Raw genomic sequence first — 27,226 nt, forward strand, 5'->3', positions numbered from 1 at the left:
ATCCAGCCATGCCTACAGCTGTATTTTAGGGTCCACACATTCCTTTTTTGGCAAAGAGTTGGGTTTCTTGCTACTCCTAAGCAAAAGGTGTGAGGTCATGTGGGTCCAGGAGGGGAACGGTGGCAGGTAGGGGTGACTTACAGCGCTCGCTCTGTAGGTAGCGGGCCACCCCCTCCAGGGTGAGCTCGTCCAGCAGGCGCTCCTTCTGGGAGCCCAGGCCCAAGGTCTGGGAGAATAAGTTCCTCAGGAAATCCACTAATAAGAAGGAGACAGTGGCTGGGTGAGTGTTCGGCGAGGATGCGTGGGGTCCACCCCAACCCCTGGAATTCCCCCCCCCAATGATGGAGTCATGCACTGCCCAGCCTTACTCAGCACTGCGTCTTTTACTGCATACTGTTTTGTTTTGTTTTTTGAGACAGGGTCTTGCTGTGCAGTGGACAGGGGCTCTGGAACTTGCCATGTAGCCCAGGCTGGCCTCAGCCTTGTGATCCTCCTGCCTCAGCCTCCCAAGTGCTGAGATGATAGGCATAGGCCACCACATCCAACAAAGTTACATACTTTGTATGTCACTCTTGGTGGAGGAGGCATTGTCCCCAGCCTTTGTTCTAAAATCACACCCCCACAGCCCTGCCCCCCAAGGAGGACACTCACTCTCTGCTTCTCCTCCAGATGCGCCTTCCTCAGCGTCTGAGTCTACGTCCTGGAAGGGGTGGGGTGGGATGGCCATGCCCAAAAGGTGGGGTTAGGAAAGAAGGGGAGTGGGTGGGTGGGGGTTGCCAGACTTGGGAGGGAAGACTCTGCGACATGTCCCAGGGAAGTGAAGGGTGGTATGACCAGCGTGTGGGCTCTGGGACAGGTTGCCTGGGGAGGCCTGGGCCTGCTGCTCCCAAGGAGCATGACCGGGAGAACGCCTTCACCTGCAGGCTTTTGTGCTCCTCATCTTGAAGACAGAGCACAGAGGGCTGAAGGGAGGATGGACCCAGGTAATAAACGGGACGCGTCCAGCATAGCACCAGCGCTCAGGGAGCCCTGGGCATTGTTCTTGACACATACCAGTGTCCCAGTCCCCTGGAAAACAGGGCACTGTCTCTCCCCAGCAGCCTCGCAAGCCTGCTCTGTGAAGGCAGGGGCAGATAATGCCTGCCAGAGGCCTGGTGCTCCCCCCTGGGCCCTCCCAACTACAGTGCTCTGGGACTCTGTCCTGCGCCTTTCCTGCTTCCCTTCCACACTTTCTCTGGCTACCTGCCACACCTGTGTCAATGGCCTTGCTTAGCTGCTGCTGATGCCACCTTGCTGTCCCCAGACCCAGGGCTCCTGAGGCTTCCCAGAAACCTTGTCCATGTGACTTCAAGGTCTCTCCCTCCCATCCTGTTATAGGCCGGACTCAGCACCCCTCCTCCTCCACCCAGGTGCCACTCACTGTGGTCTCGTTGTCCCCCAGCCTGCCTCCCACCTCTGCAGGGTGTCCTATCCACTCAGCCTCCACAGGATGGCCTGCCCACATGTCCCTACTTCAGAGCCCCTTCTCTGGCTTCTCTACCCTCATCCTCTGATCACACACATCTCCACAGCTCACCATGCCATTGGCAACATGAGGGCAGAGACTGTCCGTGTTCAGCACTGAACACCCAGCTCTGAAGGCAGCGCTTGCAAAACATCCACTATTGAACACGCCTGGTATGGGCTGGACCTGTGTTGGCCCCTAATGGTGTTGCCAAACACTTAGCCTGGGGCTCAGCCTCTTGCACACAGACCCTCTGCTCACCCCTTCCCCAGTCACTTTTTACTGGTTCTGAGATATTCTTTTTTTTTTTTTTTTTTTGCGGAACCAGGGATTGAACTCAGACCCTTACGCTTGCCAGGGAAGCACTTATTCCACTGAGCCATCTCCCTGGCCTCCTGAGATGTTCTGAATGAAAATCTCTCCTGCAAATATATTAATATTTTTTATCCATTTTAAGATTACAAAAGCTTTACCAAAGCTCTGGCCATAGACATGTAATATGGGCTCTTGTCTTGTGATTTCCCCAGTCTATCTGCTGGGATGACCACTATTAACAGTACAGCAGTAGTTACTGCAGATTTGTTCTCTGTATATAAAAATACTTTTTTTTTTAAACAAAAATAAGTCAACCCACTGCATTTTCTACTGAACAATATAGCACAGATCCACCTTGTTCGTTTAAGCAGCTACACAGTATTGCATTGTATGGATGAACCGCAGCTCACTTCACTCAGCTCTCGACAGCCGTTTGGGCCATTCCCAGTCTTGCCCTATTAGCGACAATGCTGGAGTTCACGTCCTCGTCTCTCTTTGGTACTGAAGATCCATTTTGACCATGAGACATTTTCTCAGGCCATGGTTGTGTTCTGGGACCCAGGCCAGTGAGACACTGAGGACTGACAGGAGGCTGTCATGTCCTTGACACAGCTCTGCTGTCCCTTGTGGGGTAATTGCAGCTGCTTTAGTTTCTTTTTTTTTTTTTCCTCTTCAATACCGGGGATTGCACTGAGGGCCTTTATATTAAGCTACATCTCCATCTCTATTTTTAAAAAATTTTGAGACAGTGTCTCACTAGGTGCTGAGTTGTCCTGGCTGAGTTCAAACTTGAGATCCTCCTGCCTCAGCCTCCAAAGGGCTAGAGAGGGGCCGGGGAGATGGCTCAGTAGAATAAGCGCTTCCCTGGCAAGTGCAAAGGTCTGAGTTCAATCCCTGGTTCCGCCAAAAAAAAAAAAAGGGGCTAGAGAAACAGCACCACACTTAGCCGAATCACAGGTAGCTTCTGGCCTACATATGAGGTGTGTCATAGGTGAGCGCTGTCTGGCATTTGGTTGGAGTGTAGACAGTAAGGCACTGTGGGGGAGGGGACTGCCCAGTATGTGGGAGTGGGAGACATTGGCAGGTACTTTCAAGCATCCTTTCCCTGCTGCATCCAGTGGGCAACATGTCCAAGTACTATTGGTCTCAAACTCTTTCCGGTTCCTCCACCAAAGGACAAGTCAGTAAAACAGCCATGGTGGGCCTTACTCCTCAGAGGCAGATTAAAGGAGAGTGAAGTGGCCAAGAAACACTGAGCAGAGTTTCTGGCTGTGGTAAGCAGGCAATAAACACTAACCATGGGTATCATTAGCCACCCGGTCATCAAAGCAATGCATCACACTCTTTCCTGCCCCAGGTCTCTGCACAAGCTGTAGAACACCACTGTGTGGAACACCACTTCTCACCTCTGTCTAAGAAAATTCCAAGTCACTCTTCACTACACAGTGTCTATAGCTCAGTCTGATTCCTAGATCAGCCTTTGGGTTCCTCTAGGAAGGCCCCATCAGGAGTTTTACGTGACCCACAGTTTGCTCTGGCTCCTACAGTGCCCTGAGTTACTTTCACAATCACCCTATAGGGTCATTTTCTTGTCATCTGTCCATGAGATCCGTGAGTTCAGGTGCCAAGTTGGATATCTGTCTCTTCCAGGCTTAGCACACATGAGGGTGAGAAAGAAATGGGTTGGAGTGGCTGCCCAGAGCAAGGAAGGAGGTAAGTTTGGGAGGGCAAGCCTGGGGTCAAGACGTGCACTTTTCTCTGACAGTCCCCAGGAAGCTGTGCCAGGTGGGGCCAGGGGTTGGGGCAATGGGCTAAGGGTAGGGGTAACACTCTCCCATCTGCCACCTCCCGCCAGTGGGGAATGAGGGAGCAAGTCCATGTCTCTCCTTCCCTCCACCCGATCCCCATCTCACCTGAGCCTCCTGCACCTTCCCTGCCTGGGTCTCCAGAGGGTCAGAGGCTGGGGAGGAGGGGGAGCAGAGGTGGTTACAGTGGGGGGAATGGTTAAGAGGGGAACAAAGAGGTTCAAGGAGCAGGTGGGGCCCAAAGACCCACCAATCTAGTTATACTGGGGTCAGGTGGTGATAAAAATAAAACTGGGTGAGTGGGATGGAATAAAGCGTGGGCTGGAGTGGAGGAGGCTAGCTGTAGAGGTGGTTAGTCAGGGCAGCAGAGGCCAAAACTCAGAAGGTTTAGGAGGAAGAGGAGGTAACAGGGGACACAGGGCTGAAGGAAGACTTGGGGGTAGTTAGAAAGGTAGTGTGTGTCAGTGTCAGAGGGTTAGGTTACAAAGCAGAAGAAAGTTTGTCAAAAAGAGTAGATAAGTGATACCTCGGTTGGGAGGCAGGCTTGGGAGAGAGGAGCAGTGGAGGTGGTAGGTTTAGGAGAGGCACAGGAACTAGAGGGAAGAGACAGGAGGGGACACCAGGGGTCCCCTCTAGCATCCTATAGTTGCCCCTTACAACAGGTACCCTTAACAACCAGGATCAAGGCCACTTAGATCCTTAGTAATGAGGGTCTTTAGCAATCAAAGTGCGAGAAACACGCGATCAGTAGTAACTTAGCAAACGGACATGTTAAACAGACCCTTAAAACTCGCAATCCAACCCGCCAATCTAGCGATATGAACCATTCATTTAGCAACAGCCCCCTTAATCCCACTCCATGCAGCCCCTATCTCCCGCCTACCGCACGTGCCTTCGGGCCCCGGGGCCTGCAGCCCTTAGTCAGACCCCGGCGCGGCCCGACCCTCCCACCGGGGTCCCCGACTCACGGTCCGGTTCAGCCATGAGAGCGGGGCGGGGGCCCTCGGGGCTGTCACCGACTGCTCTGTCCCGTGACGGCACCGGAAATAGGAGGGGCAAGGATAGGGCACAGAACTACAACTCCCAGCAGCCATTGCGGTCACGTAGACCTGTTCCCGCAAGATAGGCGAGGATCAGACTACAAGTCCCAGAGAGACTGGCGTTGGCAGCCATATTGGTAAAGGGCGTCCGGAAAATGCGGGAATGACTCGAGAGCCGTAATCTATTTGAATACTCTGATTGGTCATAGTACATTATGGGGGCAGGACGTGAGCAATTTTCTCTATTCTGATTGGGTAATTTAGGGGGCGTGTTGGGGAATTCCCAGTAGGGCGGAAGCGCCAGAGCTCCCGACAGAGCCCAGACGGCGGGTGGCCGTAGGGGGTCAAGGAGGTGGTTGGGGCTATGGCCGGGGTCGCGTGCTTGGGAAAAACTGCGGATGCTGATGAATGGTGCGACAGCGGCCTGGGCTCTCTGGGTCCCGACGCAGCGGCTCCTGGAGCTTCGGGGCTGGGCGCAGAATTGGGCCCAGGGCTGTCGTGGGCGCCCCTGGTCTTTGGCTACGTCACTGAGGACGGGGACACGTGAGTGAACCTTTGTCAAACTGAGCCCTAGAATCTGACGTTTGTTTCCCTATCAGTCTTTGATCCCTGTGGCTTCCTAACTTTTTAACTCCTAAATTTGACTTCCGACGTTAGACTTCCTGATGGGTTACTCCTAACCCCAAAGTGCTAACGTAACAGAACTGCTGTCCTACTTTCATCCAAACCCAATAACTTCAAATCTTATATTTTCAGCACCTAGAATCCACACCCTAGTACCCAAAATCCGATTTGAACTTTCCTGGTGAAACATTGACTCAGACTGCTACTGACCTGTAACCTCCAAACAGTCTTACTTAGCTTTTGATTTATGGGCTTTAGACTTTGATTTCCAAAATTAATATTTTCCCTTGACTCTGTGATCCTGTTTTGTGAGCACTGGTCTTCAAATCTTAAATTCAAGGATGTAGTTCCATGAGAACAGAGATCCATCTGTTAACGAAATATTTCTCACGTACTATTACGTTTTAGATATGAGTGATGTGGCAGCCAGGAAAACAGGCAAAAATTTATCGTTATGGATTATTTTAGTGGGGCTATATAGAAACGTTGGCAGAAAGGAAAAGAAACAGGAAGAAATCAAAATAGAAATTAGAAAGTATATTGAATTGTGAAAGTAATGCAGTGTATCAAAATTAATAAGATATTGGTAAAATCTCAGGGTAAATTTATGACACCTAACATAAACGTTCTGAAGTTTTTTATTTTGAAAAGTAAAAGACACAGTGAAGGAAAGAAAAAAAGTCTGTCAAAAGGCAATAAATGCTTTCAAAAACAAGAAAATGAGACAAGGAGTTAAACCCAGAGGAGAATATTCTGGGTGAGTGACCAAGCAACTTTAAAGGCCCACATGCTGGGGAGATAGCTCAGCAGCGTAAGTGCCTGCCTGGCAAATACAAGCCAGGTCCTGAGTTCAATCCCCCATACAAAAAATGAAAGGCCCATGTAAGGGACTGTACCCCGGTTTTTTGGTCTGTTGTGTTTACTGCTATGTCCCCAGTGACTCAAACAGAACCAGACCCATAGGCGGCACTCAGTAAAGACTGATCTCAAAGAACCAGCTCTGGTTTTATTGAATTTCTCTATTGTTCCTTTACTTTCTATTTTATTGGTCCCTGTTCAATGCTATTATTTTCTTTCTTCTGATTACTTTGGGTCTGATTTGTTTTTTTCTTTCTGGACTTTTTTTTTTTGTATTTTAGGGAAGGGTCTACAGGGTGTTGATCGGACTTGTAGTGATCCACCTGTTTACATCCTCCCAAGAGCTGAGATTACAGGTGTGCGCCACCACGCCAGCCTCAATCTCATCTCAGTGTGCCTGGGATTGAACCCATGGCCCCTGTGTCTGTCTAAGCAGGTGCTTAAATCTGCTGAGCTATCACGCTGGCCCTTAAACAGTTTGCTATATAGTTCTGGGTGGCTTGAACTCACTGTAGTCTAAACTGACCTCAGCCTTTCAGGTGCTGGGATTACAGGCATGTGCCACCGTGCCTGGCTTCTGGAAGCTTTGAAGAGTTTTGTCCTTTTTATTTATTATTTGATTTGAGACAGGGTCTCACTGTGCAATTTGGGCTGGTCTTGTGCTTACTTTTGTAGCCCTCAGACTGGTCTCAAACTCACAGAGATCCTCCTGTCTCAACCTCTCTCCTCCTGCTTCTTTCTTTTTATTTATTTATTTATTTTTTATTTTTTATTTTTTCTTTTTTTTCTCTCCTCCTGTTTCAACCTCCCAAGTGCTAGGATTACAGGCATGCACCATCACACCCAGTTCTGCTTTTTAAATTTTTTAAAAAGACTTTTGTCTTCAGTGATTTTGAACAATGTGCCTATGACAAACCTTGTAATTTTCTTCATATTCCCTGTTTGTGGGGTTCATTGAACTTTTTAAATCTATGGATTTATAACTTTTATCAAATTTGACAAATTTCCATCTATTGGGGCTGGGGAGATGGCTCAGTGGAATAAGCGCTCGCCTGGTAAATGCAAGGGCCTGACTTCAATTCCCGGTTCCGCAAAAAAAAAAAAAAAAAAATTGACCATAGAATGTTATGGGCTGGTGAGATGGCTCAGTGGTCTAAAGCTCCTACTTAGAACAAGCTTAGCAAAGCACATGGACCGCGGTTCAATCCCCCAGCACCACATGCCAGCCAGCCCCGCCCCCTGGTGGGCTGAGCTGGCCACACACACACATAATAATAAATAAATAAATAAATAATTCTATCTATTATTTCTTGTAATGTTTTATCTACCTCTCCCTTTATTTATTTTTATTTATTTTTTTATGAGCAGAATATATTTATTGAGAGAAAGAAAGCTCCTGTCCCTAGAGGGACAGGAGAGGGGGGTGAGCGGGTAGTTCCCCCCATCTCCCTTCCTTTAGAGACCTCAGTTAAACATATATAAGGATTCTTGAAGCTGTCGCTTAACTCACTGATTCTCTTTTCTCTTTTGGGATGGTGTCTTGGGATCTATGGCTCAGGCTGGTAGTCTCAAACTACTGGGCTTGGGATCCTTCTGAGACTGAGGCAGAAGGATCTCTGTTTGAGGCCACCCTGTGCTACATAACAAGACCCTGTCTTTTATTTTTGCCTTTTAAGATAGGGTCTCAATGGGCATGGTGGCGCATGCGTATAATACTAGCACTTAGGAGGCTGAGGCAAGAGGATCCTTGAGAGTTTGAGAGTAGCCTGGGCTACAAAATGAACTCAAAGCCAGCCTGAGTCACATAGAGAGACCCTTCTTAAAAAGACAAAACAAAACAAAAATAGCACCAAACCCCCTGATACTCAGGGCCGGGGAGATAGCTCAGTAGAGTAAGTGCTTGCCTGGCTAGCACAAGCGCCTGAGTTCAATCCCCAGTTCCACCAAGAAAACCCCCCAAAATCCCCTGATACCCAAAGCTAAAAGGGGAAAGGTTTATTTAGTTCACAGTTTGTGGAGTTTATAGTCCATAATCAGCCGGCTCCAAGGCCTGGTGGCACGTGACAGAGAGCTAATACTTCATGGTGGTGGAAGGCAGTGCAAGCAACAACAGAGAGAGCATAGGCCAAGCCTCTCTCTGTCCTTTATATTATATCCAGTCTACCAGGATTAGGGCATTGTCAGTCTGATCAGTGGGCTGATTCAGCAGTCCCTTACCCCTAATCCCAGCACCCTTAATCCCAGCATTGTTCTAGGCATCAATCACACACTCTAGGTTCAGCCACCTCCGAAAAAACTATGATCAAATGAGGCTTTGGGAGGACACCCCGCTTGGTACTGTGTCATTTCAGGTGCTGTTATGCCCAGTGTGAGTAGTAGTTATTTTGATATTCTTGCTTGCTAGTTATAACACCTGTGTCAGGCTGAGGAGATAGCGCAGTTGAATGAGTGTGAGCTGTGGAGTGAGACCCTGTAGACCCTGTACTAAATACATCCAAAAATAAATACAATAAAATAAAAGGAAGCCACACATTGAGAAGTTTACCCTGTTAGGCTGGACAGTTTTGTATTTGTATAACTATTCCTGAGTATTGATCTGGGATGCAGTTAAATCACTTCAAATTAGTTTGATCCTTTCTTGAGTTTTGCCTTTATGACTTGCTAGTTGTGTACTGAGCTGATTTATTATTTCCCACTACTGAGGCAAAACCTTCGTGAGTGTAACACCCAGGGTCATGTGAATGCCGAATTGCTCCAGCCCAGCTAGGAGGAACAGGCACCATTCTGAATGAATGATGGATACTTTTTTTTTTTTTTTCTTCAGTACCGGGGATTGAACTCGGGACCCTGCGCTTGCCAGGCAAGCGCTTATTCTACTGAGCTATCTCCCTGGGCCTTATGATGGATACTTTTCTCTAATCCTTTTAGGTGGCTGTCCCACCTTCATCCCTGGACTCACACACAGACTCTGGCTGGTGCCCTCCTGAATACTTGCTGGGACCCTCTGCAGATGTCCAGGGCTTTCTCCTTGTGCAGCTCTCGCCTTGTAGATGCTGGGCCTGTGGCTCAGGCACCTTGGTCTCTCCAGACTCTCAGTTACCCTGAGACCTTTCCTGTCTCTGTACCACCCACAGCTTAGGAATTCTCTTGGACAGTAACTGTGGCAGTCAGTTGTAGGGCATCACCTCGTGTTCCCTGTCTTTCAGGAGTTACTGTGATTTATTTCATGATGTCTAGTGTCTTCAGAATTAAGGTGGCACACACCTGTAATCCCAGCACTCAGGAGGCTGAGGCAGGAGGATTGCTGCAAGTTTGAAACCAGCCTGGGCTACAAAGTGAGCTCAAGGCCAGCCTGACCTGCATAGCAAGAGAGCCTGTTTCTTTAAAAAGACAAACAAAACAAAGTACAACACAACTATTGAGTCTTATACTTTTTTGGTCTGATTTTATTTTCAGTTGTTTCAGATGGGAGAGAAATTGGTCATATTACTTCATTTTGAAGGATATTCTCTCTCTCTCTCTCTCTCTCTCTCTCTCTCTCTCTCTCTCTCTCTCTCTGCTTTGTATTGGAAATTGAACCCATGACCTCATGCTTGCGAGGCAGGAGCTGTGCTGCTGAGCCATATCCCAGGCCCTATACTACATTTTTTTTTTTTTTTTTTGCAGAACCAGGGATTGAACTCAGGCCCTTGTGCTTGCCAGGGAAGCACTTATTCCACTGAGCCATCTCCCTGGCCCCCAGTACTACTTCATTTTGAAGGGAACTGGAAGTCCCACTTCATAAACATCGATTAACCTGCTCTGCTCTCCTCCCAGAGGCTGATGGCTGTTTCTAGAACTGTGGTCACAGTGCTTAGTACACAGTAGGTGCTCCATGTTTGCTGCAGGCGGGCACAGTGCTTGACCTCTGTCCTCTGCCCCCTGCTTTTGCCCCCAGAGCACTGCACTTGGCTGTGATTCATCAGCATGAGCCCTTCCTGGACTTCCTCTTGGGCTTCTCCGCGGGCACTGAGTATCTGGACCTGCAGAATGATCTAGGCCAAGTAAGCCACAGGGGACAGTGCAGGGCATGGGATCCAGGGTCCTCCGTGTGACCTTAACCTCTGCTTTCTGCTCCTGTAGACAGCCCTGCACTTGGCAGCTATCCTTGGGGAGGCATCCACCGTGGAGAAGTTGTACGCAGCGGGTGCAGGGCTGCTGGTGGGAGAGCGCAGTGGTCATACGGCCTTGCACCTAGCCTGTCGTGTGGGGGCCCCGGCTTGTGCACGTGTGCTGCTCCAGCCTCGCCCCCAGGAAGCCTCCTACAGCTACCTCACACAGAGCCGAGACCACACCCCAGATACCAGCCACACCCCAGCTGCCTTGCACCCTGAGCCTGAGTTGGAGAAGGAGGAGGAGAGTGAGGAGGACTGGAAGCTACAGCTGGAGGCCGAGAATTACGAGGGTGAGGAGGGTTGGAGAAGGACCCAGCACCCAGGTGGGACTGGGTCCCCATAGGGTGGGGCAGCTGGCTCTGGGCTCAGCTTTTCTAACTCAAAACCCAGCCCCTTGGAAAATTAAGCCTGGGCTTCAGGGACCCTGGCTTCAGGACCAAGGATTACCACTCAGACCCTGGATAATGGAGAATGGGACATAAGTGATCCAGGATGGTGGCTTCAGACCACTTGGGACCCAGAGCCCAAGCTGCCAGGATCCAGTGGTTGAGCCAAGCTTAGCTCCTACTGCAAGGTGCAGTCCATCCAGGATTGCTGTTTTTAGGCACACAGCACAGCCCCTGCCCACTCAGGACTCAGGGATTGAGAGCCTGGCTTTGCAGACTGCAGGGTCCCAGCCTCAGGCAGCAGGGTTAAGGGCCAGTAGGCTTGTCCATCAGGCCTTGTGGGGAAGGGCCTGTCCCCCAGAGCCCTGGCTCTGAGTCTCAGCTCCCTGACCAGGAAGCCCAGCTGCCAGGGCCCAGCGCCTTCCACAAATGGACTGAGGTCATTTGGTGCCTGGTGGTCAGAGCCCACCCTCCAACCCAAGGAAGGTCACAGGCTCTTGAGCTGCTCAGGTCCCAGATCTTTTGTGAAATGAGACCAGAGACTCAGGTGTTCTGGCCCCACAATCTAGAGCTCCCATCCTAAGACCCCAGACTCCTCACCTTGGGACCCATACATCCCATTGCCAGGGGATGAGGCCAGGACCGTCAGACCACCTTGAACTCGGGCATGTGATGTCCATGCCTGTTTCATGTACACAGGATGGCCTTCCTGTGGGATGATAGCACTGGTGGCCCAGGGACCTCACCCCATTGTCTGACACTATTTACTCTGTCCCCAGGCCACACACCACTCCATGTGGCAGTCATCCACAAAGATGCAGAAATGGTCCGTGTGCTCCAGGATGCTGGAGCTGACCTCAACAAACCGGTGAGGCGCTGTAGGCGCAGGTGTGTGTGTGTAGGTGTGTGGGCGTCTGCCAGTCAGGCTAGTGACCTCTGCTGTGCTCTACAGGAGCCCACATGTGGCCGGAGTCCCCTGCACTTGGCAGTGGAGGCACAGGCGGCCGATGTGCTGGAGCTTCTCCTAAGGGCGGGTGCCAACCCCGCCGCCCGCATGTATGGGGGCCGCACCCCACTGGGCAGCGCCCTGCTCCGGCGCAACAGCGTCCTTGCCCACCTCCTCCGCTTACATGGAGCCCCGGAGCCTGACGATGAAGATGAGAAGCCTGGCCCCTGCAGCAGCAGTAGTGACAGTGACAGCGACAGCAGAGATGAGGGCGTGAGTCAGGAGGAAGGTGGTAGGGGGTAGCCTGGCAGGGGTCAAGGAAGCAAGGTGACTAGGTGACGAGACAGTGACCCTTGGGCCACTTCTGTTAGGGAACTCAGTAGCCGTGGGAGTGATGTGGGCAGTGGTGAGTACTGGCTGGGGTGGCAGGAAGAAGGTGGGCAGAGGCGGTGCAAAAGCTGAAGCAGTGGTGAGCACAGCTTGGGCAGAGGGGGGGAGATCTTGGTTGTAGTGAGTAGACACAGCATGGGAAGAGATTTGGGGGTGCAAGAGTTGGAGAACGCAGGCTGCTGGCGGGTGACTGGCAGCAGGGATTAGAACATGGCTGCCAGGAGAGGGGAGGAGAGGTTTTACTGGAGAGCCCAAGTGCCAGGACATTGGCAAGGGATGTGTGGAATGGGGGTGGGGGTGAAGAATTTGGGCTAAGGCTGAGAGGTGGAGGAGGCACCGCTAGTTGCTTGTGGGATACAGGTCTGGCCTGTGTAGTGGGAGGACCCAGGCCTAGGAGCTGGGACTTGGAAAGGGCGCCTTGAGCACCAGGCATGGGAAGTTAAACCAGGAGCAGGGAACTCAGGCAAGACCAGATCTGTACAGTGAGTGACTTGGGCAGAGGGCAAGGTGGCAACCACCTGAGCCCCCCTGCCACCTGCTCTGCTCCTAGGATGAATACGATGACATTGTGGTCCACAGTGGTCGGAGCCAAAGCAAGCTTCTTCCTGCCCCAGTGTCCACACCGCTTCCTGACAACCCTGATCCCATCTGATTTGTTTTGTTAATATAATTGCCAGTTTAATAAAATCTCTGTTCTGACTAGAGCCCAGACTGAAGTGCCCTTGCCAGTCATCTGGGTCACCCCCCACACACACACACAAGTCAAGGGCTACACAACAGGCCCCAGTGGTTTTCTTTGTGCTTTATTCACTCAGAAGGTGGGTGTATGTGTGTGTCTGGTGGGTGTTGGAGGTGTTTCCTTGAGTGGTTCTAAGCCTAGCCCCCACCTGGCTCAGACTTGTCCCCTCACACTTGGTTCCAAGGTAGCCCCCTCCTCTCTCCTTTACAGGTTAGGGTAGATGGGGTGCCAGGTTTGGGGTCAACAGTCCTAAGCCCTAAGAACAGCTGGGGAAAGAGGAAGGGGTGAGGTGGGTCAGCCCTCCCTCCTGAGTGCCTCCCCCAGGATCTCAGTGGCCTTCTTCAGCTCGTCACTCATGTGCTCCAGCTGCTCCATGGCATGCTCCTGGTGAGATCAGAAACAGTGGTCAGTGCCTACCTGCAAAAGCAGCTGCCCTAAGGGGCACCTGTCACTTCTCACAATGGTGGCCCACAGCAGGCATCCTGGTCCTCGTGGTGTGCAATGATACCATCTTGTTTGCCACAACCTGCAAATCTGATGGTCTTTGTGGACTGCTCAGTGGGACAACCAAAGGGGGCCAACTTGGGTGACCCATTTGTGATGTGATGGCCGCTTTGTTAGTGTCACCCATCTTGGTGACATCTTACCCTCTACTGCCCAGCAGTGGGTCACTCCAAATAGTGAGCCCACTACAGCAGCCACTTTCCTGGTGGCCAGCTTGATGGTTATGGACTGGCAGGGGTGGCTAGCTCGGATGCTTCTAGGCAGTCATGGTGGCCTTCCTGGCGACTACACTTGTAATGTTGGTCTTCCCAGTGACTGTAATCTCAAATGGGAAGCACTCTAGCCAACAGAGACCTTGCTTAGATTTAAATGTTGCTGCCTAGACCTTGGCCTAGGCCATTTTGATTTGTTGGTGGCAGATCAGCTGTGTGCTGCTGCCCAGTCCGGGAGCTGCTTGTGGCAATACGTAGTGCTCCTCCCCCACTCACCTCCTGCTTTGAAGCACCCTCCTGCTTGGCCTCTGCCTCTGGCTGCTGCTGGTGGTGGTGGTGACCATGCGCTGAGTCTGCATGTCTCTCGGCCCCCTGCCACAGCCTGTGGCCCCTACCCTGCACCTCCACACCCTTCTCTGCCTCAAACTGGGATGTCTCTTCATCACTGCCCTTCTCTGCCATCCGCTTCTGGGGGCCCTCTCCACCCTCTAGCCTTTTCTGCCACAGGTCCTCGGTCTCCACGGGCTCCTTTTCTTCCTTGTCCTCTTTCTCCTCCTGCTGGTAGAGCCGGCTGTGGAGCTGCTCGATGGTGGCCTGTTCTCGCCCCTCGGCCTTGTGGGTGCTCTCTGTTGCCTCCTCTTCCTCATCTCTCACTTCTTGGCTGGACCTTGTCTTCCCAGCTTCCTGCTTCTTGGAGTCCCCATGCAGCAGTCCCTCTTCCTTGGGGGGCATGCAGCCATAGAGCTCCGTCTTACATATCTCTGGCAGAAAGAGACAGATGCTCTGAGCATCAAGCCTGGAAATTGAGACCCTGAAGAGTTCTAGGTCTTGCCTGAGGTCCCATAGCACAGAACTGGGAGAGGAGGGGCAGATGTTAGGGGTGTTCCCAGCTCCATCCTGTCCCCCTGCAGGGACAGAGTCGGGAGGAGGGGGGATCTGGGGCCAGGCTGCATCTGGTGGAAGCACTGGACAGCCCGGGGGAGGGGGGGGCTGGGTCCCACAGGACACCCCTTTGTGCAGACAGCAAGTGGTGTGTGGGAGGGCAGGTGGGGTACCCTGGGCAAAGCCCTGGTGCATGGAGTAAAATCCTGCAGAAGAACTGGGGTCCCCTTACCTTTGTGGAGAAGAGCTGTGCAGGGTCCTTTCTGGGCCTGGCCCAGGGTCATCACCTCAGTGACTACCTCCGCCAGACAGCGAGTCAGCTGGGGGCAGGAGTGAAGGGTCAGAGGGCAGGGGAGATTGGGTGGGGTAGCTCAAGGGTTGGGGGACTGTGGAGGAAGCTGGGCAGGAAGGGGTCCCCATGGGGTGAGTTGAGGCAAGGGGTCCACACTCACCTCCTCATGGGGCCTGGGCACCAGGGGAGCGGCAGTGGCTGTGGAGGAGACGGGCGCTGTCCTTGGTACCAACCCAGCCTTCACCAGGTCCACCAGCCCGCCCACCAGTCCGTCCGCCTGCCCACCCACCCCTGGTTGGAGTCTGGCACTCACCGGCCCCTAACAGCAGCAAAAGTGCAGGGACAAGCACGCAGTGCACCATGGCAGGGTGTCGGGACCCGGGTCCTCAGCTCTGCGGCTGCTGCCAACGCCTTATAACCTGTTGGGTGGCCCTACAGGCGAGGAAGTGATGTGGCCACTGCTCCCTCACCCACGTCACTTGGACAGCTGCAGGACGGCCAACCTGCCCACAACTCTCAATTATTCATGGAGCCCCTCACAATGCATGCACCCCTCAGGCTTCCCATTCAGAGTGCTATGGAGGGCGAGGAGCTCACCCAAGTTCCAAGCCACAAGTGGCCATTCACTGAACCCCTCCCAGCTCCTCTCTGCACCTCATTTCCGCATCTGGAGAGTGGGTCTCACCTATCTGCTTCTCAGAGGCAGAGTCAGATTCTGGCCTGAGTGCCTAGCTCCAGCACTCGGGCAGTGTGCAGCCTAGGACAGCTGCCCGACATCCCTACAATGGTCCCATGTATAAAAAGGTGATGACTTATTGTAGCTTGTGGGTGAAGCGGAAACAAGGAATGTAGTGCTCAGGCAGTGCCACACACCACCTGGTGAGTTGTTCTGCAGCACAGGGATGGAACCAAGATCCTCAGGAATGCCAGGCAAATGTTCTACCACTGAGCTATATATCCTTGGCCCTAGTCAGGAAAACTTTTATTGAGCACCTACTCTTTTAAGCTGTGGCACTACAGTAGTGTACAAACTGGCCGGCACCCCAGCCTTGGAGTGGACACAAGAAGGAGAGACACAACACACATAAATACACTTTATGCAGGGACGACAGAAAGGAACCCAAAGAGGACAGATGCGAGGTCCTGCCCTTTGTCCTTTCCTCTGTGATGAAGTTGAGGACAGCTCTAGGCACTGGAAGGCCTTGCTCTGTCCCAGATGCTCACAAGGAGTAGGGAGACAGTGAAGAGGCTTCTGTGACATCCGAGTAGGGATGGGGTGGACAAGCCCCACAGAAGGGCCCCAGAGAAGACAGTGATTGGATTCAGGAAGTGCTGTAAAGTTGCGGTGTGAGGGCCACTCACAAGCCTGCTGAAGAGTGGAAAGCACGTCGGGGGCTGGATCTGGGGAGATCTGGGGCTGGAACCACTTAAGACTGCCCAGCTTGTCCCCAGAGATGGGGGCACTTGCCATCTTCATAACCCCTCTGGGTGGCCCTCAAGCCATTCCACATGTGCTCAGTGACAGTCCTTGTGGTCACAGATGCCCTGCTAATGTGGCACCACTGAGCAGCTGGCAGCATTTCCCTTGGTCACAGACCCACAGAGGTCTTTTTTTTTGGTGGTACCAAGGATTGAACTCAGGACCTTGCACTTGCCAGGCAAGAACTTATTCCACTGATCTATCTCCCTGGTCCTCTCCACTCTCTTTATTGGGAATTTCTGTTCATCCGGGAGGGGAGAAGGGAGGAAGGATGGAGCTCTGTTCCCTTTCTACATCCCGTGTTCCTGTTGCAGGTGGCCACCACAATCACAGGGCTGGCTGACTCCAAGGGAGTGGGAAGGAGGGGCAGGGAAGTGGGTCCCGGTGCCCAGGCATCGAACTGGTGTGAGGAATGCAGGCATCAGGATGGGCCCAGGAAGACAGGCCAGAGTCTGGGGGCTCTGAGCTCCAGGAGGCGGTGAGAAGCCACAGATGGGTGCCAGCGGGTCTCAGCTTGATGCTCGCTGCTCGGGGAGCCTGGGCTTCTGGGGCTGGTTGGGGCCGATGTATCGGAGAGGTGTGTGGGTGGGGGCTGTGATCCGATCGGTGCCAAGGTACGGCTGAAGGGCAGGGGGCACGAGGACCGAGCCATCCTGGGGACAGACAGGCCTCTAGATGCTGCTACTGCCCCGTCCTCCTGTAGCCTCCCGTGATGGACCCTCTGCACCGCTCACCTTTTGCTGATTGTTCTCCAGCAGGGCGATGAGGACACGGGGGATGGCGCAGGCCGTGGCGTTTACCTAGGGGGGAGGCGTGCTCAGATCTGGGCTTGCCAGGGCCCTGTGGGGATGTGGGCAGCGGAATAGGGGTGGCAGCAGGTGGGCAGAGGTGCACCAGCCTCACCGTGTGGGCAAAGTGCAGCTCCCCAGCTTCAGTCTGGAACATGATGTGCAGGCGGCGGCTCTGGAAGTCTGTGCAGTTGGAAGCACTGGTGACCTGGGGGCAGGAGAGGCTGGGAGGCTCAGCCGTGGGGGGCCAGCCCGCCCTTCCCAGCCCCACTGCGTCCCCGCTGTGACAAGGCAAGCCTCACCTCTCCAAAGCGGCCTCGCCCAGGCATCCAGGCCTCAATGTCAAACTTGCGGTAGGCAGGAAGGCCCAACTCCTGGGTAGGCATGTCCAGGACCCTGCAGCCAGGCATAGAGGTGCAGTGAAGGTTAGCAGGGGTGAGGGAGACGGGGTGAAGTAGAGGGTGGCCTAGGAGGAGCAGGCAGCCCATGCTGCGGGAAATGGTCGGAAAGCAGGAAAGAGCCAAAAGGGGAGGGGGTGAGATGGGATGGAAGGAAAGTGAAGTCTCCAGGCTATTCCCCTTCTGTGATGGCCCCCCCATTAGTTGGGTCAGTGGCACAGGCCTGTGATCCAGGACTTCTGGAGGCTGAGGCAGGAGGATTGCACATTTGAGCCCAGCCTGGGCACTGGTTTTTTTTTTTTTTGCTGATTGAAATAGGATCTTGCTGTACAGTTTTAAGCTGGACTTGAGTTTATTATGCAGCTTGAGCAGGCCTTGGACTTGTGGTGGTCCTCTTGCCTTGGCCTCCCAAGTTACAGGAATGAGTCACCATGCTTGGTGTCAATGTGAGCACTTTGATAACATAGTAAGATCATATCTCTAAAATATAAGAGGCCTGGGGTGTGGTTCAGCACAAAGGCCCTGGGTTCCACCCCAGTATTGGAAAGAATAACAAAACAGCACCCCAGTTTTTTTGCTGGGTCACCCAGACATAAAAATCCACCTTTCTTGGCCTCTCTCAACCCTATGAGAGGGGTGAGCAAGGCTTGGGGCTCCCTCCTCCCCTTCCTTCCCACTGGCTGTGTGTGCAGAGCAGGTGGGAGAAGGGGCCGAGGGAGGGCCTCACTGCAGACACACACAGATGTCCCTCTAGTCCTGTCGCCTAACAGGCCAGAAGAGGATATGAGGGGAGCACCTGGCCCATGCTGTCCCTCCCACAGCGCCCCCCACTCCGCACCGGAAGTGAAGGCCCAGCTCCGTCAAGATCTCCACCTGCAGGGCCAGGAACTCCTCCAGCAGCTGTGAGCTTTGCGCCAGCCCAGGGCCTGTCACCCCGAACATCTCCACCTGGGCAGGTGGGGCACAGCAGTCAGGAGGCCTGGCAGGTCGGGTGACCCCCGCAGCATTCCCGGCCCCAACCGACCTTGGTGAAGTGGTGCACCCGATACAGCCCCCGCGGCTCCCTCCCCGTGTCGGTCTCCGCCCGGTAGCAGGTGCTGGCACAGACCATCCTGGTGGGAGCACGTGAGGTTGGGTCAGGGAGGGCGCAGCGAATGTCGCAGGGGGGACAGGATTTAAAGGAACTCGGTGTTACCTGACTGGCAGGTCCTTGGAGGCCACACTGTGGTCCATGAAGTAGCCTGGGAGGAAGAGAAGGGGATACGATGGGACCAGCCAGGGTGACCATCACATTTGTGACACTAGGAAAAGGCTTCTCTGGTGGCCACAATCCTGTGTGAGCGTGACTGCTAGCGTATCCCTATACTGCTGTGTAGTGAGCCTACAGGTTTTTTCCTCTGTTGTTTTTTCTTTTTCCTGTATTTTAAGGAAGGGTCTACAGGGTGTTCAGGATCTCATTACTAGATCAGACTCGTAGTGATTCTGTTTACAGCCTCCCAAGTGCCAGGATTACAGACATGCGCCAATATGTCCAGTCTCAACTGCCATCTCAGCGCATCCTGGGAGTAGGGCCAGCACAGCAGGCACAGGGATTGAACCCCTGACCCCTGTGCCTGCTTGCAGGTGCTTTAATCTGCTATTTGGTCTGCCCTTTCCCTTCATTTAAAAAAAAAAAAAGATGTTTAGACTTTATTTTTAAAAAATTATTTTTAAATGTATGGTTGCTACAGGGTCTCACTATGCAGCTTGGACTCATAGTGATCCTCCGTTTCAGCCTCCCCAGAGCTGGGATTACAGGCATATGCCACTATGCCCAGACTGTGTGGTGGGCTCAGCCCACCAGGGCACAGGACTAGCATGGCTTGTGATGCAGGGGATTGAACCACTATCCCTGTGCTTACCTAAACAGGTGCTTTAGTCCGCTGAGCTATCTCGCCGGCCCCTAGATTTTATGTATTTGGTACAGGGTCTCACCACGCAGATTGGACTCATAGTGATCCTCCCGTTTTGAGCCTCCCCAGTGCTGGGATTACAGGTGTGTGCCTCCACACCTGGTCTAGGTGGCCAGCTCAGTGTGCCCAGGGGTGGGGCTGGCATGGCATGTGGTGCCAGGGATCAAACCCTGGTCCCTGCACTTGCCTAAGCAGATGCTTAGTCTGCTGAGCTATCTTGCCAGCACTTTTTCTTCTTTTTCTTCTTCTTCTTCTTCTTTTTTTTTTTTTTAAAGATAAAGTCTCATTCTGTAGTTCAGGATGGCCTGGAATTCATTATGTAGGTCATGGCCTTCAGCTCATGGCATCTTCCTGCCTCAGCCTCTCTAGTGGTAGGATTATAGGTGTGTACCACCATGCCCAGTTGTTCTTAGTTCTGTAGGACTAGGGATTGAACTCAGGGCCTTTTCACTGAGCTACATCCCCACCCCTTTTAAAATTATTACTTTGTGACAGTCTAACTTGCCAACTGGGCTCAAATTTGCAATCCTGCCTCAGCCTCCCAGGGTGCCAGGATCGCAGGTGTGTGCCACCATGCCCCTGGGTAGCCGGGGTCTCCTGGGCAGGTACTCTTGCCTGCTGTCCCCAGCCATGCTTCCTATTGTCCCCCACTCTCTCCTGCCCCTCTGCCCCCCGCCGCCTAGGCAGCACTCACCTGCGAGCCCTACCTCTGCTGTCCCAGCCAGGCTGAGGTCTTCAAAGCGGGAGGGGTCAATGTTGTAAACCTGGGATGGGCTGGCATTTGGTGTCATCCCACAGCCTTCCTGCGGGAAAACAGGTGGGCAGCCTCACCTCCCAGTCTGCAGTCACAGCCCCAGCCCCCCCCAGACAGTGCCTGGAGTTGTGCTGGCCTCTCGGCTATGCAGGCCCCTGCCCAGCCCCAGAGTGGCCTCCCCGACAGTTCAGGGCCTCACTCACAAACACGGCTCCGCGGAGGAGGTCTGGCACCGTCATGGGGGTGAAGCCCTGTGGGAGGGGTCAGTGAAGTACAGGGCAGGCTGGGCCCCCTTGTCACCTGAGTCACTCCCCTCCCCCAATAGAAGATACTGAGTCGGTTCCTGGTGTTACCAGGGCCACACTGCTGCAGTCTCCAATTCCTCCCCTAAATTCATCCAGGGCTGGCCATGTCCTGACCCTGCTAAAGTCTCCCAGGGCTCCCTAGTGCCCTCCAGATTAAGGGGAGATGTCCAACTCCATAACCATGTCCAGCGGGCACCAGGCTGCCTTTTACAACCTAGTTGGGCAGTGAGGTGTGGTGCTTATACGTGCAGGCTCCTGGCCAGGTCTGTATGCTGGTTGTGACCTGGGCCAGTTAGCCCCCACTAGCAGGTCTCAATTTTCCTAAACTGGGGATAATAAACACCCACTTCCTAAGATCATCCTAAGAATCAATGTGTCACTAATACACACAAAACCCCCCCTGTCTGCCTGGAACCCTTTGAACTCAGGGTCAGCGCTGCCCCTCCACACTGCCCTCCTGGCCTGGCCATACCCGGCGCACAAGCTTGCTGAGAGTGAAGTTGACCAGGCCATGCTGCAGGAGGGTCCCTGCGCCACGCAGGTAATAGGAGCGGTGGCCCGACACATGGGACAGGCGCCTGAGGACAGATGGGCAGATAAACAGCCAAGTGCATAAAGGCAGGGATGGTGGGGGCAAGGGGAACTTGGGCACCTGGGGCGGAAGCCCAGCTGCGAAGCGGGTGGGCATCAAATATTTATACTGGGTGTGGTCCTGGCATTTGCACATCTCAGGCCGAGGCCCAGGGTACAGGAGTGGCTGCCAGCTGTTAGGTGGGGACAGCAGGGAGGGCAGGGGGAGCTCACTTCTGCCGGATGATGTCAAGGTTCTCGCCAATTTCCAGGTGGCCCCGAGGTTGGAAGGAGAAAGCTGGATATGGGTGAAAAGCAACAGGGTGGGGAACAGAATCAGGAACAGTAGGAATGAGAGAGGGAGACATAGAGGGAAACAGGGGGAGAAGAGGAGGGAGAAGAAAAGGAGGAGAGAGGAATGGAGAAAGACAAAAGGGGCCTAAGAGGGCAGAGATGGAACAGCAGAGACAGAGAGATGGGAAAGACAATGACGTACTCAGGGAGAGAAGAGAAGCAGATGGACAGGGGATGTGCGCTGGGGCAGGCAAGGGAGAGGACCAGAGCAGGAGAGACGGCACAGGGCACTGGTGAGCAGGCCCTGGAGGTGAGGAGACAGAGGGAGCCTGAGAACTAACGTCAGAGCCCGTGCTTGGCCGAGGCAGGAAGACAGTGCCACTTTCCAAAGGGCCAAGTGCTCTAAAGGCTGCAGCTGTACCCCGGGCCCCAGCAGCCTCCACACCCTGATCCCAAGTGTGCCTGGGCCCCTACCCCAGCCCCACTCCCTGGCCCTGGCCCACCTGGCTTGTCTCCGACCACCTGGAGCACGCGGGCCTGGCTCTCATCCCCGGCGGGCTGCAGACACACAGAGGAGGGGATGTCATGGGAGCAGGTGCTAAGAGGGCCCCTTCTTGTCCACCATGATGCTTACCACGTCTGGGTGGGTATGGTTGGGCAGCTTCAGCGCCTGCAGATAGAACTGCTCCTCCAGCTGGCTCTCCTTGGGGTACAGGAGTGCGAGCTGCTTCCGGATTTCCCGGCCACGCACCCGCAAGGCTTGATATTGAGGATCCTAGGGACAGCACAAAGGGGTCAGTCCAGGGCAAGACTGGGACCCCTCAACTGGACTGGTCCTCACTGGCAGAGCCAGTGGAGAGGACCTCTGTTGCCTCTTCTTTTGGTCTGGCAACTAAAATTTCCTAGCAGGAACCCCCTGGCCACTTTGTGACTTATTCTTGGAGCCAGCCAGCTAGAACGTTCTGTTGCATTGGCTTCCATCACTGGCTCAGTGACAGGTGCCTGACCCCTATTGAACTCAAAGAGAATTCAGGACTCTGGCTGGACCACTCAGGAAAGCACACTTGGCCCTGCCTGTCCCTTCCACAAGGTGAGGAAGCTGGGCTGTGTGAACGAAAGGCAACAGAACCAAACATGGTGCCAGGACCTGGATCCAGCTACCCCAGAGGCCAGCCGTTACACAGCTATATGAAGCCAGCTGTCTCAGTTTCATGAGCCAAGAGCACTGCCCGTTGTTTCCCTTCATATGCCTGTTATAATTTCTGTCACTGACAAGGGAAGAACTGTGACTGATGCACTGCCACCCTGCCCACCCCCGACCCAGGACGTCAGTCCCCTTTGGTACCTGCTTCACTCGGCTGTGGTCCTGGTTCACCTGGCAGAAAAGAGATGGGGAGGGTGAAGGATCAGGCTGATCAGCTTGATGGTGTGGTGAAAGGTCAGGCAGAGCAGTGGATCTGGACCTCCTGCTTGCTCAGTGCCCAGCTGGGTCCTTCCACCACTCTGTGCCTTAGTTTCCCTGCTGGGGAAGCAGGTAGGAAGGCGAGGGGACAGAGCAGTCATCACACCAGCAGCAGTGCATGGTGTGCTGCCTCAACGAAGGACCCGGGGTGTGGACACTGTTTCCTGCAACTTGGCCTACTCTGCAGCCTGGCCTCTGTGGAAGCCCATTTGCAGATAAACAAACTGAGTTGTAAGCGTGAGACCACTCACCAAAGGCCCCTGATGTTCTGCTGTCATCCTGAGCTGCTGAGGGGACTGGGCAGATGTGCCCTTGAGCAAAGCTCTCCCCCTTTCTGGGCCTAACTCTCCCCATCGGGGAAGTGAGATGACACTGCCCTGGCGGCACCTTCCGAGGACATGAATTAGTCCTCTCTCAACACAGTGAGCAGTTGTGCTGTTTTATTGGTTGCTGGCCTTGATACATACATCCGGGGCCCAGGCACTGCTGGTCCCAGGGAGCTGGAACTTTGGTGGCAGGGGACTCTGAGGACGGTAGACATGAGTCTACCTCCCACTTCCTGGCTGTAGGACACAGGCTTGTTTATTTATTTTTGATTTTTTGAGGTGAGGTCTCACTGTGCAGCACAGGGTGGCCTCGCAGTTGCTGCGATCTTCCTGCCTTAGCCTCCCAAGTGCTAGGATTACAGGCCTGCACCACACTGGCGCACAGGCTTGTTTTAACCTACCAGCACCTCAGTTTCCCCAACTGTAAAACTCAATTTGTATTCTTCCCATACTACGAGGTTGTTGTGAGGGCTGAGTCTGGAAAGCACAGTTTATGGGGCAGGGTGCGCGGTGAATGCTACACAGACAGCAGCAACTTTTTATTTTGGGCTTTTTTGGTGGAACTGGGGCCTTTATACTAGCCAGGCAAGCGTTTATTCTACTGAGCCATCTCCCCGGCCCCAACTTTTTATTTCAAGTGCAGGGGCAGGAACCCTGGGAGCATGGAGCTATATCCTCAGACCTTTTTGCTTATTCTGAGATTGGGTCTAGGTAAGTTGTCCAAGTTGGGCTAGGATTTGTGATCCTCTTACCACAGCATTCTCAGAAGCTGGGATTATAGGTTATGTGTCACCTGGTGTGCCTGGCTGGAGTGTGTGTGTGTGTGTGTACTTATTTCTGTTTTGTTTACCTTTGCTTTTATTTTGAGTTGATTTTTTATTTTTATACTTTTTTTTCTTAAAGCATATTTAACATATTATTGATATTCTTTTTTTTTTTTTATTTTTTTATTTATTGTGTGTGTGTGTGTGTGTGTCTGTATAGCCAGCTCAGCCCACCAGGGGGCGGGGCTGGCTGGCATGTGGTGCTGGGGGATCGAACTGCGGTCCCTGTGCTTTGCCAAGCTTGTTCCAAGTAGATGCTTTAGACCACTGAGCCATCTCTCCAGCCCCAATATTATTGATATTCTGAAACAGGATCTCACTTTGTAGTTTGTAGGCCTTCAACTCATTATGTAACCCAGGCTGGTTTCAAACTCATAGTCATCCTCCTGCCTCAGCCTCTCAAGTGCTGGGATTACACATGTATGTCATCATGCCTGGCTTGGTTAGATTTTTTAAATGATTGTTTTTAAACCCTTCATAGTAGATGTTACTAGGCTGTCTAACCCAGGATCCCTTTCTTTTTCCCTGTATATCTTTTAAATCTTTTATTTATTATTTGGTACAGGGTTTTGTTACGCAGCTTGGACTTGTACTGATCTTCCTGTCTCAGCCTCACCAGTGCTGGGAGTACAGGCTTGTGCCACCATGCCCTGTTTCAGTGGCTGGCACAGCGTGCCTGGGGTTCTGGGGTCAGCACGGCATGTGTTACCAGGGATCAAACTTGGGTCCTTGCTCTTGCCAGGCAGGTGCTTAGACCGCTGAGCTATCTCCCCAGCCCTTCCCTGTATGTCTGACTCTGTTTACCTTCCCTGCAGTTGGAGACATGGGCCCAGCCTGAGTCCTAAGCCATAGCAGCAACCCCATCACTTTTGCTGGTGATGACAGGGGTGGGCCTCTGGGCCCAGAAGACATAAGGAGAGTCCTCTCAGGAAACCGTGTTCTTGCTCTTAGAGAAGTCATAGAGCCCAAGAAGTCCCTGCTCTGTCTCTGGCAGACTCATGGCAGGAAATGCTGCCCTATGGCAGCCATCTTGGAAACATGATGGGGAAACTGAGGTCAGATCAGTGTAGTGAAGTTGCCAGCACAGAGAGGCAGAGAATGTGGTTGGAGATGCTGGCAACAGCCACTAACTAATCAACCTTAGGGATGCTGAAGACCCTCGGCAGCTATGATGTGAGGAAATAACTGTCCCAGTGTAGTGTGCCCTATACTGGCTTCCCAATACCCCTGGCCAAGGGGCCTCCGCCTGCTCATGACACTTGCTCACCAGCAGGGCCTGCACCGCTTCTGTCACAGTGCCCTTCTCAGCCTCCAGGCTCCGGATCTGCTCCCGCAGATGCCTCAGCTCCTGCCATGTGGAGATCTGTGGGGGGGACAAAGGAGGAAGAGATGCTGCTGAAGCCTCACCCCCAGCCACCTAGGCCTGAGGGTACTAAAGCAGAGTTCCCTCCTGGGGCCCTAAAAGCCACACCCCCTTCCTCAGGACAAGAACTCGAAATGCTGAGGTGGGCAACAGGCTGCCCTGAATTAAGGCACATTTCCCAGATGCCTTTACAGCAGCTTGTGCTACTGTGACCCAGACCAACCAAAGGACATGAGTGGAAGAGGTACGTGTGATGCTTGGGTCATTTCCTTAAAGATAAGCTACTGGCCTAGACTTTTTCTCACTCCGCTTGGACTAGATGATGGGCTCTGAAGAGAGCACAACCCCTGTAAGAAGCATTTTTAACGCTTTGGGTTAAATACCTGTCTCATTTACTAGGCTGTGAAGCCAGCTCATCTTGCATATGATACAGCATAGGAGAATAGTTCAGATTGTGGGTTCTGGAGCCAAAAGCATAGGTTCAAATCCCTACTCTGTTACTTACCAGCTTTGTGATCTTGGCAAATTAATTAACTTCTCTGAGCCTATTTCCCCTTGACAGACCAAGGGGGAAATAATGACACTTAGTTCACAGGGTTGTTGCAAAAATTAAGAGGCCAAAGTATACAAAGCATGTAGAACAGGCTGGTTGGAGGATCTAAGAGTAGACGAGGAAGATGTGGTGACCCTACTATATTCATTCACCAGCGATATGATTCCAGTTTTCATGTGGTGGCACATGCCTGTAATCCCAGCACTCTAGGAGGTTAGGGCAGGAAGATCACAAGTTCAAGCCCAGCTTGGGCAACTTGGTGAGATGGTGTCTCGAGAGAGAGAATTAATCATTATAAATAAACAGACTGGGGGTGCAGCTCAGGGGGAAGGCCCTGGATTCAATCTCCAATGCAAGAGAAAAAAAGATGACTCCAATTCCAGTTTCCTAGTACATAGTATTACATACAGATTTTTTTTTTTTTAAATCACCATTACTCAACTCCTGGAACACAGTAGCTGTTCCTTAAATATCTGCTCAACAGAACCATTCATCCACTAAAGTCTGTTTTAACTGCTTGCTTCTCCACCGGTGTAAAACTACCTCTCTGAAAGCAAGACCTCCAGCGCCTGTGCCTTCCCCGCCTGACACATACCCTGTTCCTCGTGTGCGTGCGTGCGTGCGTGCGTGCGTGTGTGTGTGTGTGTGTGTGCGCGCGTAGCCTGAGGGTAAGCCTGCCATGCGATTGGGCGCTGGCACTGTTTATAGTTGGTCCCTAGAGCGCACTAAGTACCCAGCGCGATACGACACACACAAAATAACAGAAGGCATCCCTGGCACACAGGAGATCACGGCCCTCAGCGGGCCACTGACGCATAAAGAGATGTCATGGCCAAGACAACAGCCAACGTTGGAAGGAACTAAAATTCCTCTACAATTAGAAGCCTCTTGGGCCCGGGAGATGGCTCAGTAGAATAAGCGCTTCCCTGGCAAGCGCAAGGGTCTGAGTTCAATCCCCGGTTCCACAAAAAAAAAAAAAAAAAAAAAAAAAAAAAAAAAAGAACCCTCTGCCCCCTAACGGAGCTACCGAGAAGCCAGCGCGGCAGTGAGCAGCCGGCGCCCGGCAGCCGTCCGGCGCAAGCGCACTCACGATCCCAGGCAGATCCGCCGGCCGCAGCTCCCCCTTGCGGAGCTCCAGGGCGCGCGCGACCTCTTCTGGGCATGCGCAGAGCAGCTCCACGTCCAGATGGGGGAGCTCGCTGTATCCTTCGCGCGCATGCTCGTACAGGAGATTCCGGCTTCGTTTCTCTGTAACAAAATTTTTCCTTGGGCTTTGGTCGTACAGGCAGTCTCCCCGGGAAAGAAGCCCTCGACGAGCCAGCAAAGGCCACAAGCGCCGGGCCATGGACGCAGCCATCTTGGATCGGAAAGGAAGCCCTTTGTCCCGCCTACTCCGCGTTTAGACCAATTGCAAAGGAACCACTCCGCTCAGGTTAAACCAATCAAACTCTAGAGGCTATTGCGTAGGCAGGACCTCAGAAACTTCACCGAGGAAGACTGAGATAG

General features: G+C 53.0%; 4 protein-coding genes across 8 annotated transcripts in view; 1 reads left to right on the top strand and 3 right to left on the bottom strand.

The window, feature by feature from the left end:
- Positions 1-4,701, bottom strand: part of Sirt2 (sirtuin 2) — a 23,082-nt gene extending 18,381 nt beyond the window's left edge. The window contains exons 1-5 of one of the 3 annotated variants that reach the window (XM_023721520.1): positions 4,593-4,676; positions 4,151-4,217; positions 3,733-3,779; positions 652-700; positions 142-255 (exon numbers count right to left, since the gene is read on the bottom strand). In XM_023721520.1, the coding sequence (XP_023577288.1) occupies positions 142-255; position 652 (115 nt within the window). In that variant the 5' untranslated portion in view covers positions 653-700; positions 3,733-3,779; positions 4,151-4,217; positions 4,593-4,676. Of the gene's footprint in view, positions 1-141; positions 256-651; positions 701-3,732; positions 3,780-4,150; positions 4,218-4,592 lie in introns of all 3 variants that reach the window. The other 2 variants (XM_004636791.2, XM_023721521.1) reach the window with 2 other exon arrangements.
- Positions 4,702-4,939: 238 nt separating this feature from the next.
- Positions 4,940-12,726, top strand: Nfkbib (NFKB inhibitor beta). Its single transcript, XM_004636793.2, has 6 exons — positions 4,940-5,207; positions 10,084-10,189; positions 10,269-10,590; positions 11,466-11,554; positions 11,639-11,905; positions 12,573-12,726. The coding sequence occupies exons 1-6, from the start codon at positions 5,029-5,031 to the stop codon at positions 12,672-12,674; spliced, it is 1,065 nt and encodes a 354-aa protein (XP_004636850.1). The 5' UTR covers positions 4,940-5,028; the 3' UTR covers positions 12,675-12,726.
- Positions 12,727-12,852: 126 nt separating this feature from the next.
- Ccer2 (coiled-coil glutamate rich protein 2) lies at positions 12,853-15,835 on the bottom strand. Of its 3 annotated transcripts, none has more exons than XM_023721496.1 (5): positions 14,965-15,835; positions 14,815-14,849; positions 14,592-14,679; positions 13,754-14,238; positions 12,853-13,145 (listed from the first exon to the last, which is right to left on the bottom strand). In XM_023721496.1, the coding sequence occupies exons 1-5, from the start codon at positions 15,011-15,013 to the stop codon at positions 13,056-13,058; spliced, it is 747 nt and encodes a 248-aa protein (XP_023577264.1). In that variant the 5' UTR covers positions 15,014-15,835; the 3' UTR covers positions 12,853-13,055. The 3 variants fall into 3 exon arrangements, with proteins under 3 accessions (XP_023577264.1, XP_023577265.1, XP_004636928.1); XM_023721497.1 differs by having other exon boundaries at positions 12,853-13,142; positions 14,812-14,849; XM_004636871.2 differs by having other exon boundaries at positions 14,812-14,849.
- A 500-nt stretch (positions 15,836-16,335) lies between these two features.
- Positions 16,336-27,108, bottom strand: Sars2 (seryl-tRNA synthetase 2, mitochondrial). Its single transcript, XM_004636872.2, has 16 exons — positions 26,811-27,108; positions 25,072-25,167; positions 22,538-22,567; positions 21,827-21,967; positions 21,696-21,750; positions 21,133-21,196; positions 20,801-20,906; positions 20,227-20,274; positions 19,964-20,072; positions 18,513-18,558; positions 18,342-18,429; positions 18,156-18,265; positions 17,222-17,315; positions 17,035-17,127; positions 16,866-16,931; positions 16,336-16,784 (listed from the first exon to the last, which is right to left on the bottom strand). The coding sequence occupies exons 1-16, from the start codon at positions 27,075-27,077 to the stop codon at positions 16,641-16,643; spliced, it is 1,557 nt and encodes a 518-aa protein (XP_004636929.1). The 5' UTR covers positions 27,078-27,108; the 3' UTR covers positions 16,336-16,640.
- Positions 27,109-27,226: the final 118 nt, after the last annotated feature.

The sequence above is a fragment of the Octodon degus genome, unplaced genomic scaffold (assembly GCF_000260255.1).
Source record: "Octodon degus isolate 3935 unplaced genomic scaffold, OctDeg1.0 scaffold00083, whole genome shotgun sequence".
NCBI classification, from domain to species: domain Eukaryota; kingdom Metazoa; phylum Chordata; class Mammalia; order Rodentia; family Octodontidae; genus Octodon; species Octodon degus.

Excerpts from the sequence above, each read along its gene's own strand:
- Nfkbib (XM_004636793.2), top strand. The coding sequence starts at position 5,029 with ATGGCCGGGGTCGCGTGCTTGGGAAAAACTGCGGATGCTGATGAATGG. Across the intron at positions 5,208-10,083 it reads GTCACTGAGGACGGGGACAC|AGCACTGCACTTGGCTGTGA; the intron begins GTGAGTGAACCT and ends TTTTGCCCCCAG. Across the intron at positions 11,555-11,638 it reads GAGCTGACCTCAACAAACCG|GAGCCCACATGTGGCCGGAG; the intron begins GTGAGGCGCTGT and ends TGTGCTCTACAG.
- Ccer2 (XM_004636871.2), bottom strand. The coding sequence starts at position 15,013 with ATGGTGCACTGCGTGCTTGTCCCTGCACTTTTGCTGCTGTTAGGGGCC. Across the intron at positions 14,850-14,964 it reads TTTGCTGCTGTTAGGGGCCG|CCACTGCCGCTCCCCTGGTG; the intron begins GTGAGTGCCAGA and ends TCTCCTCCACAG. Across the intron at positions 14,239-14,591 it reads CACAGCTCTTCTCCACAAAG|AGATATGTAAGACGGAGCTC; the intron begins GTAAGGGGACCC and ends TCTTTCTGCCAG.
- Sars2 (XM_004636872.2), bottom strand. The coding sequence starts at position 27,077 with ATGGCTGCGTCCATGGCCCGGCGCTTGTGGCCTTTGCTGGCTCGTCGA. Across the intron at positions 18,559-19,963 it reads AGCAGAGGTAGGGCTCGCAG|GCTACTTCATGGACCACAGT; the intron begins GTGAGTGCTGCC and ends TCTTCCTCCCAG. Across the intron at positions 16,785-16,865 it reads TGGAGAACAATCAGCAAAAG|GATGGCTCGGTCCTCGTGCC; the intron begins GTGAGCGGTGCA and ends GTCTGTCCCCAG.